This window comes from Callithrix jacchus, chromosome 13 (assembly GCF_049354715.1).
Source record: "Callithrix jacchus isolate 240 chromosome 13, calJac240_pri, whole genome shotgun sequence".
NCBI classification, from domain to species: Eukaryota; Metazoa; Chordata; class Mammalia; order Primates; family Cebidae; genus Callithrix; species Callithrix jacchus.
This window is the reverse complement of record NC_133514.1, coordinates 6496353-6511886: the sequence shown is the minus strand read 5'-3', so window position 1 is coordinate 6511886 and position 15534 is coordinate 6496353. Positions and strand designations below refer to the sequence as shown.

Here is a 15534-nt window from a genome sequence, read left to right as displayed (position 1 = left end):
TATAGACAAGAGGCAAGAACGGCTGTAGACCAGAGAAAAGCTGAAATGTAAGAGAATGCTGCTCTTCAGGAGAGAATGATTTCGGATCTGTCTGAGGTTGGGGAAGGTACTTTTTAATATTTAATCAAGATTAGAAGTTTAATCAATGCGTTGCCGTGGTTTCAAATTCCTAAAGTCACCCTCAATTTCATCTTAGATTTTATGAACGCTCAAGGCTATTACATCTATTTATTTATGCTTCAAATGTTTGGTTCCCAAAATTGAAGGTACTATTTTCTCTTCCTTTACAACTGTTTCCTTAAGTTTTTATTTTTTTAATTTTTATTTTTTGCCAGAGTGCTGCTCTGTGGCCCATGCTGGAGTACAATGACCTTACCTTGGCTCACTGCAACCCCTGCCTCCCAGGTTGAAGCAATTCCCCTGCCTCAGCCTCCTGAGTAGCTAGGATTACAGGCATACACTACCAAGCACAGCTAATTTTTGTTTTGTTTTGTTTTCTTTTCTTTTGGAAACAAAATCTCGCTTGTCCCCTAGGCTGGAGTGTAGTGGTGCAATCTTGACTCACTGCAACTTCCTCCTCCTGGGTTCAAGTGCTTCTCCTGCCTCAGCCTGCCGAGTAGCTGGGAATACAGGTGCCTGCCACCTCGCCCGGCTAATTTTTTTGTATTCTTAGTAGAAATGGGGTTTCACCATGTTGGCCAGGCTGGTCTCAAACTCCTGACCTCAAGTGATCTGCCCGGTTCAGCCTCCCAAAGTACTGGTATTCCAGGCATGAGCCACGGCGCCTAGCTAATTTTTGTATTTTTAGTAGAGAGGAGGTTGTACCATGTTGGCCAGGCTGGTTTCAAACTCCTGACCTCAAGTGATCCACCTGCCTTGGCCTCCAGAGTGCTGGGATTACAGGTGTGAGTCACTGTACTCATCCCGTTCCCTATGCTTCCGGCATATCTCTGCTTGTACAACCTTTGCCAACTCTACCCTTTGTGTGCTGGCTTGTGGGGGGCTAGGGGACAGCAGAAGGCGAGGGAGGGGGATGGCAGGAGGCGAGGGAGGAGGACGATGTCGGGTGCACCCATGGCATGTAGACGCATCAGTACTTCCCACGGTGGACAGTCAGCTAGTAAACAGGGCTCTTCATTCTCTGCTGTTTGCTTTATCCAGCACCTCTCAGAAAACTCCCTGTAATTAATTTCTCAAAACATGGTTGCTCATTCGTGTCAGTGTCTGAAGGCTCTACAACTCTGCTCCATGAACTCAAAACACGGCTTATGATGACGGTTGCTCATTCCGAGAGAAATTTTATTATCCCCATGTAAAGAATTTACAATTCTGTTTCTTTGTCACCCCATTAACTTTGATTTAACATGTCATTTAATGAAATTAACGAAGCTTTTCCAAAAACATGAGGAAGAAAACAGCAAAATAAAGGTATTTGCAAAATAAGAATAATTAAGAGCGAGACAGGAGAAGACAAGTGTGAACCTGAAAAACCATTAGAATTTAAATACTTAAAAATTATAAGGAAGGATATGTTTGCCTTTGTGTCACGCACTGGAATACTGTAAGTCACCTTGTTAGTGACCGATGTTAAACAAATGGACTCAGTCCCATATGCATCATAACTGTTTGCTGTTTTGTGGTGTATTCCGGAGAAATCATCTCATAGGATTGATCCTAAAAGGCTGGGACAGAGATTGTTGAATCCGTTTTCATCTGCCCTCCCTACTAAAAATCCACTTACACACCACTCATCTCAGATCCTTGAGAGGCATTGCTGCTTATAAAAGAAAAAAAAAAAAAAAACACTGATTGGATTTCGAAGTTTCACAAATAAAATTGCATTCATTTGAAAATCACGCAGAGGCTAGAGGAAAAAAAAAAAAAAAGCAAAAAAAAACTGGTGTTTCAGGACAGCCTGACCCTCCCGTCATTCAAAAGTCACAACTGTTAGATGTGTACATTGCTGGAAGCGGTTTTGAATCGTGTCAGTGTCTGAAGGCTCTACAACTCTGCTCCAGGAACTCAATCTTCCAGGGATTGGTTTACACACCTGCCGCTAGGTATCATTCAGGCTAACCGTGTGTCACGGAGGAGAAATGTGCTGGTGTGTGTGTGTGTGTGTGCGCGCGCACGCACGCACGTGCATGTGTATGTGTGTATGAAAGAATAAAGACGTCGGCCACCAATGCTATGAGGTTTCTCCTGTGAAAGTCGCCCCTGTTTGAGAGGGGTAGCCCCCAGTGTTAGAGGAACAAAAGGTCTATGCTAGCTGAAAGGAAATGGTTGTTGGTGAGCGTCTTGTTCACAGATCTGAAAGGACACATGTATTCTACTGAAGAACTCAAAGGAAATCGTTTACAGGGCGTCGTTGTGCTTGGACAGCTTCTGTCATTCCCACAGATAGAACAGGCAGAAGCTGTGCCAGGAGTGCCCAAGTCGTATTCCAGTAGCTTCTCCTCTCTCTCCCCCTTCTTTTTTCTTTTACAAGCTTTATTGATTGATTAAATGGTAAGATGTGCCAGTTTCTCCATTGGCAGTGAAGATGACATGGCATGGTTCCAATTCCTTCGACATCTTACTTGGGTAGTTGACAGGTTAATTCCCAGCTTCCTGTGTATGGTGAAGTTTAAGGGGAAAAGCTGAATAAAGAGGTGCACTAACATTCCCTGTTTAATTCCCAGCTTCCTGCGTATGGGGAAGGGTTAGCTGCATAAAGAGGTGCACTAACGTTCCCTGTTTAATTCCCAGCTTCCTGTTTATGGTGAAGTTTAAGGGGAAAAGCTGAATAAAGAGGTGCACTAACATTCCCTGTTTAATTCCCAGCTTCCTCTGTATGGGGAAGGGTTAGCTGAATAAAGAGGTGCACTAACGTTCCCTGTTTAATTCCCAGCTTCCTGTTTATGGTGAAGTTTAAGGGGAAAAGCTGAATAAAGAGGTGTACTAACATTCCCTGTTTAATTCCCAGCTTCCTGTGTATGGGGAAGGGTTAGCTGCATGAAGAGGTGCACTAACATTCCCTGTTTAATTCCCAGCTTCCTGTGTATGGGGAACGGTTAGCTACATGAAGAGGTGCACTAACATTCCCTGTTGAGTGTAACAAAGACTTGGAAAGGTCTTCATTTCCTGGAAAGTATTTTCCATGCACTGTGTGGGACTGTGTGGGTGAGGCATTGCGTTTGGTGCTTCTGTTTGCTATCTCATGTGACTTCACAACAGCTCTGAGGGGCTGATGATGCTCATCTTTATTGAGCACATGAGGAATCTGGGATTTAAAGGCATTTTTAACCTGCCAAGGTGACATCTCTAATGAGTTCTAGAACAACGATTAAGCCTTTCTTACAACTAACTTCAAAATCCCCACTGTGTGTGAGACTTTTCCTATTAAAGATCCAAAAGGTAGACACACACAGAACTGGAAATGCCTTCCACACCTGAGAAATGGAAAAGCAGTCAGTGTATATTTGTAGATAATGAGTGCCTGATACGGGGGCCGCAGTGTGTTCTACGTGAATGATACCCTGGGGTTGCCCCAACTCATCTGACCGCCCTGCCCAGCTGCACACTTCCCACTGTGCATAGAGCATCTTCTCCGTTCATCAAAACACTCTTGTACGAGATGTATTATTTCCCCTACATTTCAGAAGGAGTCACTGAAGTTAATTTTCTCAGAGTCTGCATTGTAATGAATGGTCCAGGGAAAATGGAAAACTCTGAATTAAATACCACCCACTTTCCTGGAGATTCTGCATTATCTGCCTGGAAAAAGAATGAAAACTAGACTTTTAGGGTCATTAAAATAATTCAAGCCCTCCCTTTAACAGATGAAGAGATCCAAGGCTGTTGGTTCAGGATTTTAGAACATCTCAGAGGGGATACTGGAGCTCAGCTGTCGGGACATCTAGGGCAGTGGCTTTTTTGCTGAAACTGGGATTTTTGTAAAAATGTTGTTCGCCTTGCTAGGTGAAATGGCTTTTAATAATCTCAGTAGAAAAATTTGGGGAGTTACAGTGCCAAAGCTTTTAATGCAATGAAGTATAGAAAAGAAGAATGAGTTAAGAGAAAAAGACAGGAAATCTTCCGCAGAATTGGTGAGTTGTCCGAGATACCTCTGTTTGCCACGTCAGGAATATTTTCTCCATCTTACTGGTAGAGTTCAGGAAGAACACTTATCGAGCTCATCATCCCACCCCTTGTTCTTCCCCTCCCCCCACCCCGCCTTTAGCCCTCTCTTACCTTCTGATACCTTCCATTCTCCCTCTCTTTGTAATAGAGGGGTGGAGGGGGGGAAGGCTTAAAATGACTCTGATGGTGTAAGCCAATAGATCACTACAAGACTAAGTAAAATAATCTTTAAATCCCAGCTGGTTCCAAGTTAAATCCTGAATATGCTTATGTCTGAAAATTTAAATCACAGAGAAATACATGATTTAAATGGGGTTTCTGATTTGGTAAGGAAACGTGAGATGAATAGTTAATTGCCTTTCTTCCAATAAAGCATCTTAAGCTAATTACCGTTTATATTAGTAAAAGTCCGGTCGTCAAGGTTTCGTGGGCATTCTCACGCTAATCCTCCACACTACCTTGACACATGTAATAATATAACTTCATATAAGGAGAAATTTATCTTTTGATTCAGTGGTGCTATTAAGCGATATTAAACTAAAAGATTCTGGTAACCAATCAGGAGTATCAACAATAAAAGTGGTTCACCTTGTGAAGTACAGTAAGTGCCTGTGTCTTTTCTAGTGTAAAGATGACTTACAACACTGGGCTTTAAGAGGATGGTTTCCCTGACCAGGAAAGGACACTGACTGATTTAAGGGTAGAAATAAAATCTGATAATCTAGTTCCTAAAACTTGGTTGTCAGTTTTTCTCAAAAGTCCCTATTCAAGGACATCAAAAATCTAATAAAAAAAAATGCAGGAATGCCTGAATCTCTGTAAGCTGGTAATGGTAGAGGCGGTCAAAATAACCTTGTGAAGACAACAATTATTTCCAGACTTTTAAAAAACAGAGAGTTGTTGTACTTGCAACTAGCTTCTCATAAAATAATGCACAGACCCTGAGGCAATACGATTTATCTCAAAGAATGATCCAATAGAGCATTATTTTAAAGGCAAATAAAAATAACAGCGTTTTTCAACTACCAAATTACTAAGTATCTTCAGGTACTAAAACTCAGTGTGGGAAAAGATGCTTTAGTTAAAATATTCTTGTATATACCAGATGAAATAAACTGGTACTATAGTTCTAGAAATCAGTTTAGCCTAGCAGATCGACAGCCTTGACTAAGAAATCCTAATTCTAGCAAGTTATTCTTGGAAACTGACCAGAATTTGGTAGGTGATTGGTGTAAGGTGCAATTGCAATAAGTGAGAAAAACTAATTTCTAATAATAAAGGAATTAAGCACATTATGAATAATCTATTAAAAATATCTTAGGAAAGAAGGTTCAAAGAGGTAATAAAGGCAGAATGATCATATATTAACAACTTTCTTTTTATTCTGTAAGTATTATGTGAGTGTTTTTGCCTATCAGCTTATATATACAATGCACGTAGCATTCATAATGTAAACATCCTAACAGTGGTTGTCTGTGGTGATGGGCTATACAGTGACTTCTTTCTTCTTCATCATTTAAAAATTTTCCCAAATATTCTGCAATAGCCTGTGAGCCTAATCTTTCATGGTTGTGTGACAGGACCCTGTGTTCCGCTGAGCTCAGGAAAAAGTCCTACCACAGCATCTTCATGAATATTTCACTGTAACGATAAATTATTTTAAAAAAAAGCACTTCATTGAAAAGAAAAACAAAATTAATACTGTGTGACTCAGTGTATATCTTTTCTTATAGTGGCACTGATATTAGTAGATGTTTAATTGTGTTTAAACAACTAACATACAAGTTTATTAAAATGGTTCTGAAATAAATGTCTAAAGAATTGATTAATCAAAAGCTGAATTTAAAAAACTTAGCATAATAGGAAGGTATGTTCGCTAATGATTAAGTATTCTATTTTAAAATGCAATTATTATTGATGAAAAGAAAAATTTTAAGTGTAAGATACGGTTAAAGTAAGGGGTATACTTTCTGAAGCAGACTGTTGACTCACGGTAGAATCAGCAGGTGCTAGTATCAGACTCCACAGAGCAAACAGTGCTTCTGCCACTTCAAGCTGTGTGACCTCTGTTGAATTATTTAACTTCTTTGTAACTCATTTTTTAAATAATTGGGTTAATCATGCGGAAAAGAAAAAAAAATGATCATGCAGAACAGGAAAAAAAATGATGGAGCTGTTTTCAAGGTGAATGAGCTTTAGGACAGACACGATGGAGGCTCAGGTTTTAGACTGGAAGATGGTTCCCTCCCTGCAGGAAAACAGCCACAGCAGGGACATAGCTTCTACTGATGTTTACAGTGTGTCAGCATAAGTCACACATTAACAATAATTAGCTGAGAATAGGAAATTGGATCAGTACCTACTTAGAAATTTAATGAGTCTTAGACTATCTAACTACAGAAGTATTTTGATGAGTAATTTTCAAAAAAAGAAATTAAATGTGTGTTTAAAATATAAAGTGATCTGAATTTTGACGACTCTTCCTCAGTGTAAAACACAATAAAATCTAATGAAGAAATGTTAAAATTTGGAGGGGAAGGGCATTATGTAATTGTATCTATTAATGAATAAATTAAACATTTTGAAAGCAATTCTAAATTCTAATAGTTGAAAATAATTTATTAGAGTGTAAATGATCCAAGAAGAAAGAGTTCTACAGTAAGGAAACAATGTAAAGGACTGAAATTTCTCCAGGTGTGTTGTCTTCAGAACATGCTAAATTTCTCCAGGTGTGTTGTCTTCAGAACACGTTAAATTTCTCCAGGTGTGTTGTCTTCAGAACATGTTAAATTTCTCCAGGTGTGTTGTCTTCAGAACATGTTAAATTTCTTCAGGTGTGTTGTCTTCAGAACATGTTAAATTTCTCCAGGTGTGTTGTCTTCAGAACATGTTAAATTTCTGCAGGTGTGTTGTCTTCAGAACATGTTAAATTTCTGCAGGTGTGTTGTCTTCAGAACATGTTAAATTTCTGCAGGTGTGTTGTCTTCAGAACATGTTAAATTTCTGCAGGTGTGTTGTCTTCAGAACATGTTAAATTTCTGCAGGTGTGTTGTCTTCAGAACATGTTAAATTTCTCCAGGTGTGTTGTCTTCAGAACACGTTAAATTTCTCCAGGTGTGTTGTCTTTAGAACATGTTTCACTTAAAAATAAAAATTGATAAAGCTCTGAGATAATTCAAGAAAAGTTAATGTTTATTTTGCAGTAATAAAGTAGACAAAAAATGTCCCAAACAACCAATGAGCCATTAAATTTTTTTTTTTTTAATAGAGTCTCACTGTGTCTCACCCAGGCTGCAGTGCAGTGGTGTATTTGGCTCACTGCAGCCTCTGCCTCCTGGGTTCAAGCAATTCTCGTTCCTCAGCCTCCCAAGTAGCTGGGACTACAGGCACATGCCAGAGTGCCTGGATGGCTTTTTTTTTTTTTTTTTTTTTTTTTTTTGGTAGAGATGGGGTTTTGCCATGTTGGTCAGGCTGCTCTTGAACTCTTGACTTCAGGTGATCCTCTGCCTCAGCCTCCCAAAGTGCTGGGATTACAGGCATGAGCCACCACACCTGACCAAAAATTCTAAATATACTGTTTGCCCACATGTAAGTTAATACATACAATGAAACTGGAAATTCCATTTTCTATAATACTATAAAAAGAAAAGGTAAATGTAAAAGATTAGTGGCTTAGGGAATGTGATTGCTTACTTCTCAAATTTAACAGAGATCTATTGAGTAAGTATTTGTAAGACAAATTAGAGAACAATTGTATTTCTGACAGTATTGAAGCTCAGTAGATTATAATGTTATATATGGAGCTTACTGTGTATGTATATAATATGTAATATGTTATTGACTTTATAAATATGTATAAACTTTTATAGACTTACATTTTATACATTTTTTATATCAAATATATGTGTACGTGTGTGTGTCTATCCATCTCTACCTCTCTGTCCATTTGCATAGTGAGCACTTGCAATTCTAAGGATTTACAAGGATTTCACTGTTATTACCACCAATAGCAGTAAATATTCTTTTAGTGCTCTACTTAAATAAAACTTTTTGCCTAGAAAAGGCATTGATAAAATTACAATAAACTTGTGAGTTAATGAAAAGTCCAAGACACAAGGTGTATATTTTCACCCATTTCTTCAAATTTGCCCATAGTTGGTCTATATACACAAAACAATTTCCTCTGTGATTTGTGAGGATTTGAAGTAGCATCTCTCCTCATATTCAGTAAGTTACATTTGTTTGAAAGAATTTCGCATTTCATTTATTTATTTGGGGTTATCTGAGCTCGCCTTTATAGGTAAAGCTTTTTTTTTTTTTTTTAATGACTGTTGAGGTTCTTGCTTTTAAATTCTTGTATGTATATACCCAGAAGAGGAATTGCTGAACCACATGGTAATCCAATATTTTGAGTTTTTTTTTTAATACTTTAAGATCTGGGGTACATGTGCAGATCCTGCAGGATTGTTACATAGGTATACACATGCCATGGTGGTTTGCTGCCTCCATCCCCCCATCACCTACATTAGGCATTTCTCCAAATGCTATCCCTCCTCAATCTTCCCACCCCCCGCTACCCCTCCCCTATTCCTCCACCCCCAACAGACCCCAGTGTGTGATATTTCCCTCTCTATGTCCATATGTTCTCATTGTTCAACAGCCACTTACAAGTGAGAACATGAGGTGTTTGGTTTTCTGTTCTTGTGTCAGTTTGCTGAGAATGATGGTTTCCAGCTTCATCCATGTCCCTGCAAAGTACATGAACTCATCCTTTTTTATGGCTGCATAGTATTCCATGGTGTACATGTGCCACATTTTCTTTATCCAGTCTACCATTGATGGGCATTTGGGTTGGATCCAAGTCTTTGCTCTTGTAAACAGTGCTGCCTTTTAGACACTCAATTGTATTCTCAAATGCAGGAAAGTACGTCTGTACTAAGAGCAGGCAATAGGACTTGGCTTCCTTAGAGAGGTCTTGGAAGCTCAGTGGATCCTGAGGAATGTGAGCATCTGGCTGTGGGGGACCAGTACGTGGATGACAGGCAGGCATCAGGGAGCAGGCTGAGCTTTACCAGCAGAGGAAGAGGGCAGAACGCTCTGCCTAGGGAATGCAGAGAAAGTAGTGGCAACAAGTAGAAATAATTATGTTCACTTCTTACATTATTGTCACTTTAAAAAAATAATAACTCGTTGTCGGCTGGGCACAGTGACTCACACCTGTAATCCCAGCACTTTTGGAGGCTGAAGTGGGTGGATCACCTGAGGTCAGGAGTTCGAGACCAGCCTGACCAACGTGGCATAACACCATCTCCACTAAAAGTACACAAATTAGCAGGGCATGGTGGTGGGCGCCTGTAATCCCACCTACTCGGGAACCTGAGGCAGGAGAATATCTTGAGCCCGGGAGGTGGAGGTTGTAGTTAGCTGAGATTGCTTCACTGCATTCTAGCCTGGGCGACAAGAGTGAGATTGTCTTAAAAAATAAAAATAAAAGAGTCCATTGTCATTCCAGCATAGTAACAGTTTCCTCAAATTTTCAAACAACCTACAAAAAGTGTGTTTTAACCTAACCCTTGAGAGATTATGATGAAGGCAGCTGTGTAGGAGAAAAAAAGAGAAAACAAACTAAATTAAATAAAACAGCAAACAAAATCAATGTATCCCTTAGGTATATTTATTGTTGTGTTTTTTGATCTTTTCAGCCTTTAAACTAAAAATATTTCCCCCAGAATTTACCTTCCTAAATGCTGTTATGAGAAAAGAGATTGATCATATCTATTTCAGGTTTTTGTTTGTTGGTTTTGGGGAATGTTTTTTAATCTCACATACTTTCTTGATGCAATTAGAAAACTTAACATCAACTCTCAGCAACTTTGAAGCACACAGTACATTTTTATTAACTATACTCACTATGAGGTACCAGGGATCTCTTGAACCTACTCTTTCTGTCAATCTGAAATTGTCAATCTCCCCAGTTCCCCCAGCCCTGGCCCCTGGAGAGCACAATCTATTTGTAATTGTTGAATCTGAATTACTGAGGAATCATCTTAGCCAGAGAGACCAGGGAACGTGAGACTAACTTTAGTGTGTATTGAAGTTACCTTCCAAAAATCAAACAAAAAACCTCATACAAAAACTGGTCTGAACTGACAAAATACAGCTAAAAGGACCAAGCTCAGCTCTAAAGGCTGTGATTTAGTAGGTCTGATATTAGACACAAAAATTATCTTTTTTATCAATCACAAGAGATTTTTATCTTTCATTCCAAGATGTAAGAATGAATGACTGAATAGATTAATTCAGGGGAAAGTACAGGCTATTGCAGGGATTTGCCATGGGTGACTTATAAGAACCAGCAGCTCCAGTTTTCTCCTCTCTCTCTCTTTCTCTTCTCTTCTCTCTCTCTCTCTCTCTCTCTCTCTCTCTCTCTCTCTCTCTCTCTCTCTCTCTCTGTCTCTCTCTCTCTGTCTCTCTGTCTCTCTCTGTCTGTCTCTCTCTCTCCTATTACTTTGCAAATGAAAATCTCTCTCTGCTCAGCTCTGAGGCAAGTTGGAAGGAGGAAGAGGAAGGGTGTGGAAGGAAGAAAAGCGGAGGACCCAAAGGAAACGTGGGGAGAAGTGTCAAGACACCTGGTGGACCCAGGATGCACAAGTCACCTCCCCTTTTTGTACAACGTCTCCAAGATTAGCAGAGCTGTTCAATAAGAGAATTACAGCTCAGGGAACAGATCTTCTACAGCAGTGTAACAGCATCTTATTGAAAAATAATAAATAAATACATATATTCCCTGGTGGAAATTTAGCTTTACCGAGCATCAAACACTCATTTGCAAGAGTATGAAATGTATTAGCTTATCCAGCTCTCGGATAGGTCCTGTGTATTCCTGTACCGTGATCGTCCCCCAGAGATTACTGGAATTTCTGTTTCTATTCTGAGTGAATGGCGTTCTGTGCATCTTATCTGTTTAGAGTGGGTGGCGTATGCTTGGAGTTTATGCTCTTTATTATTTCCCATTGATTTTCTTGTTCATTATTTATTGTGCATTCATCTCCTCTCTCTTGAGTAACTTCAAGATAAAGTTATTTCAGCACAAGAAAGTAGGGATGACACATTTGCCATTTTGGATGAAAACATTGTCCTGGGGAGAATCTTGCAGAAGGCAGCTGGGTGTGCAGCCAGCAGCACTGCAGTAGCGAAGCAGATCCGCATCTTGTGTTCCCTTTCCTGTGGTATCAGTCACCACAACAGGGAGATGAGGATGAAAAAAAAAAACACAAATGAGGGGGCAGAAGAGAAGGGGAGGAAGACGTCAGGTGCTGTGGCTGCACCACTGTGAGTGACTCTCTGAGAGTTCCTTAGTGCAGGATATTTGTGACTCGATGCCTTTTGGATGGGGTTGGCCCTGGACCTGGGAGGGGTGACTGTCTATCTCTGGCCCTTCTCTGAAAGGGGCTGAGGATGGACAGTGACCCTCTGGCCAGCCCTTCCTTGGAGGGGGATCTAGATGGCCCATCTCCTCGTCTTCCATTTGTGAGCACAGTCGACACCACGATCCCTGTGGTCCAGTCATGGCTGTGATGACAATTTGTTTGAGCCATGTAACCACGCTGGGCTTATTTCCTCACTCCTAAGCCGCGCTGCGGGGAAGAGCTCCTCAAGGTTCATGTATTCCTTCCAGTCTCTTGCTTCTCCTTCTCACCCTTGTAAAATACCCAGGAAAAGTGCTTGCCTTAGTCTTTTGGGGCTGCTATAGGAAAATATCTAAATAGCCTAAAGATATTGGGAAAAAAAAATCTGAAAAAGGTGTGTCATGAATGTGTAAAGCGTATGTAGATACGAATCTATGTGGTAAGCAACTGTGTATGTTATCAACAAGGCATCTGGTCAACAGCAGGCTATTTTCAGTTAGCTCTTTGGGGAAGCGAAAAGATAGATGAAGGTTTTCGGCTGCGTGTGGTGGGAGAGTAGTCAGTGCCTCAATCCTTGCATGCTGCAGGGGTCCCCTGTATGTACTTCATGTCTGTATAAATCTCCTTACATGCATGTGTACACACACACACACTTTTACTATAAGGATTCACGTGATTATGGAGGCTCACAAGACCAAAGACCTCCCAAGGGGTGAGTCAGCACAAAAAAAAAAAAAAAAAAATGCTGTTTCAATTTAAAGCCCATCAGACAGGAAAGAGTCTTTCTTCCTCCAGGGAAAGCCAGCCTTCTGTTCTATTTTGACCTTCAGCTGATTGGACCAGGCCCACCACACTGGGGAGAGCCGTCTGCAATTCTGTCTGCTGATTCAAACGTTGATATCATCCGAAACATCCTCTCAGGCACACCTGGAATCTTGTGTGGTTCAATGCCTGAGCACCCCGCGGTGCAGTCAGGTTCACATTTAAAGCTAACCGTGACACCTATTTGCACAGTCAGTCAGTCTCAGGTGGAACTAACTTACCCGGGTCATGGGGCCACCGCATCGTAGGCAAAGGTTTGCAACCGATCTGCCTGCTGGCAGCTGCTGTAGGTCCAGTATCATATGGGGACCCCAGAAATGTTTCCATTGGCCTCTTAGTAAAGCCAAGTGTGGGGTTGCCTAGAAGATCATAACATTTTATAACCACAAGATGCATCCCCCATGGTTTTTCCTAAATGGAAAAAAAAAAAAAAAGAAACTTACTAAAATGTTTAAGGCAGGACCTCATAACTCAAGAAACATCTTTAACTCTTAGAATTATGACGCTAGAAACCAGGATCCTATGTGCCTTTTGCACTGCCGGGAAAGTGTACGGAGGGACTGGCAGTGCATAGCATTTTGTGGACAGCACTCAGAGCATGCCTTTCCTCTACTTGCTCCCCATCCTTACAGATTCGCTAAAGTTTGAGGGGGCTTCACAGCAACATATTCCAGCTTTTGTGCGTGGCATTTGAGGCCGGGGTATGGAAAATGACTGGGGCACTGTGTATGTTATTTGTGCCTGGGAATGAAGCTCCTTGACCCTGAAACAGGACAGGGAGTGGAGTGCGTGGTGTGATAAGGAACACTGAAAACAGCCTGCTGAGAATGCAGTTTGAGTGTGTACAAGGTCGCAGGTGTCTCAGCAGCCCACCTCAAATGACCGTCTACCAGGTGTTTGTAGTTAATACAAGCTCTTTTCATAAATACTCGGTGGATGGATGCTGGGGCAGACTCTCTCAGAAGAGCTACCCCCATCCTCGCTCAGCTGGAACTGTCTGAGTGCGTCATTCTTGGCGTTCACTTCAAGCTATAAGCTCTGCAAACTTTAAATGACTAAGTGAACGTATGAATCCATGAATGAGCAACTGGCGTTTTTATCTAAACTTTTTCATGAGTATAGCAAATTTAGACAACTCTGTAGTCAGGACACATGCATCGAGAGAGTGATCTGTCTGAACACTTTGGGGAAACGAGGATGATTTGTGGGATCTGCCACACCCACCGTGAATAGGATTGAATGAAAAGTCAGCAGCAGCACGTGATGCTTTTAGCTTCTGACACTGTTTTCGTGAGATGTGACCGTGCTGCTCGATAGCCTCGCATTAATCGTTTACAAGCTCTTTGCCGTCAGTCACTTGGTGTCATTCACCTCCTAGAACACTTTCCATTTTCGGGGATTGATAGAAAGCAATTACGACGTGGAACGCTGTGAGGATAAAACATTGTTTTATGATCTCCAAGTCGTACCTACTAATGGCCTGTTTTGTTTCTTCCAGTGAAAAAGGCGATTGAGTTGAAGTCGAGAGGAGTCAAGATGCTGCCCGGCAAGGACGGAAGCCACAAAAACTCAGTCTGTGAGTCCCTTTCCTTCCTATACGAGGCCCGACAGGCGCCTAAGGGGGAGCAGGGGAGTGAGCAGGGCAGTGAAGGAAAGGCGATCTCACCCACTGCCTTCCCCACTTTGTCTCTTCCCTCTTTTCTGCATCCGAAAGTATCTTCTGGGAGAAAGAACATGCCCTGACTCCACATTGCTAAGGAGGAAGGTTCTGGTGGTTCACATCTGCCCTGATCACCAGATGAGACTGGATCCCCTAGATGTGTCTCTTACGTAAACGTGACACGGTCTGGCATTTTCATACCAGTCTCTCTTCATCCTAACACACTCCACACACACCAGACTGATCCCTGGAAAGGAGAAGTCTGTTCTAGTCTTTTGTCTATGAAAATGTGATTGATCATTCACTTCCTGGAGAGCAAAATAGCTTTGGGGAAAGGGCTACATCCTTCCAAAGAGAAAGCAAGATCTCAGACGTGTGTGTCTTGCTGATGACTCCTGCATGTGCCCAGGACACCCGATCAGTAGCTGTGAGAGGGATGAAGGTGTCTGCCTCACCTGCCATTCTGGTGCCTTTTCCTCGATGCCCCTCATCTCTCAGCCACGGGAACTCCTGGCATGCCTAGACTGCGTCATGGTGCTTCTCTGCCAGAAGGGCCCCGTGTCACTTGGCTGAAAGCCAACAGCCCGTACGCTCCTTGGAGACTCGCTGTGCGACCCCTTCTTTCTCTGCAGGTGCAGTCAGGTCTCCCCCGTTTTTTCTCCCCCCACGGCCTTGCTCGTGTCATAACAGTTACTGGATACCAGCTTCACTGTAGGTTTGCTTTTCTAACAAACAGAAGATGAGTATCCCCTACTGAGATACCAAGTGGGTCGACCTCCAGTAGGGATCGTTTTCTGCTCAGGCTCCTTCTAGAACTTTCCACCAGTTGGGTTGTGTTTTCTTCGTTGGGTTGCTTCCCTAGCAGTCTTTTCATGTGATCCAGGCTTGCTCTGTGGGTGTGCCTGTCCCTGGTGTTTTGCCTCTGTGCTGTGGTTTCTCCATTGCCTAGGAGTTAGCAAAGGGGCTGGGATGGGCATCTGAATTCCCTCGGGTCAACCAACTCTATCTACATCTGCATGCTAGAGCAGGCTTCTGCCTGAGGTTTTATATGCAGCAAATATTCTGCTAAAAATTAAATAAAAACAAATAATCAAAAACTTTTGAAAACGATGCTGTAGATTGACCTACATCTTCAACACTTTAGGGTTTTCTGACAATGGCTTTTGTGACAGTAATTCATAGTCTGTGCTCAGTCCTCTGCAGCTTGGGAGGACAGAGAGATAAATCTGTCCCCTGGGCCTCAGAGGTAGGCAGGAGCCACCACATTCTAACTAATACTCTGGTCCTTACATCTCTCCCCCTTCCAAGAAAACAAAATCAATCCCTATAGATGTTTGTATGGCACTTTCTATTGAATAGACACAGCCAGTCACCCTTTAATGAAATTGGACTGAAAAAGGATGGGAAAACTCAAGAGAGAAAAAAACAGAAACAGCCAAAAAAATAAATGCTTTGGGTTTCTTTTAATCCAATTTTAATATTTTGATATTGTTAACTTTTAGTGTAGAATGTTCTGTAGAG

General features: G+C 41.5%; 1 protein-coding gene across 3 annotated transcripts in view; it reads left to right on the top strand.

The window, feature by feature from the left end:
- CSMD1 (CUB and Sushi multiple domains 1) overlaps positions 1–15534 on the top strand; it is a 2142320-nt gene that overhangs the window by 1340588 nt on the left and 786198 nt on the right. For all 3 annotated transcript variants that reach the window (XM_035269622.3, XM_017963591.4, XM_008979004.5), the window contains exon 7: positions 13852–13929. In XM_035269622.3, coding sequence (XP_035125513.3) covers positions 13852–13929 — 78 coding nt within the window. The remainder of the gene's footprint in view (positions 1–13851; positions 13930–15534) is intronic.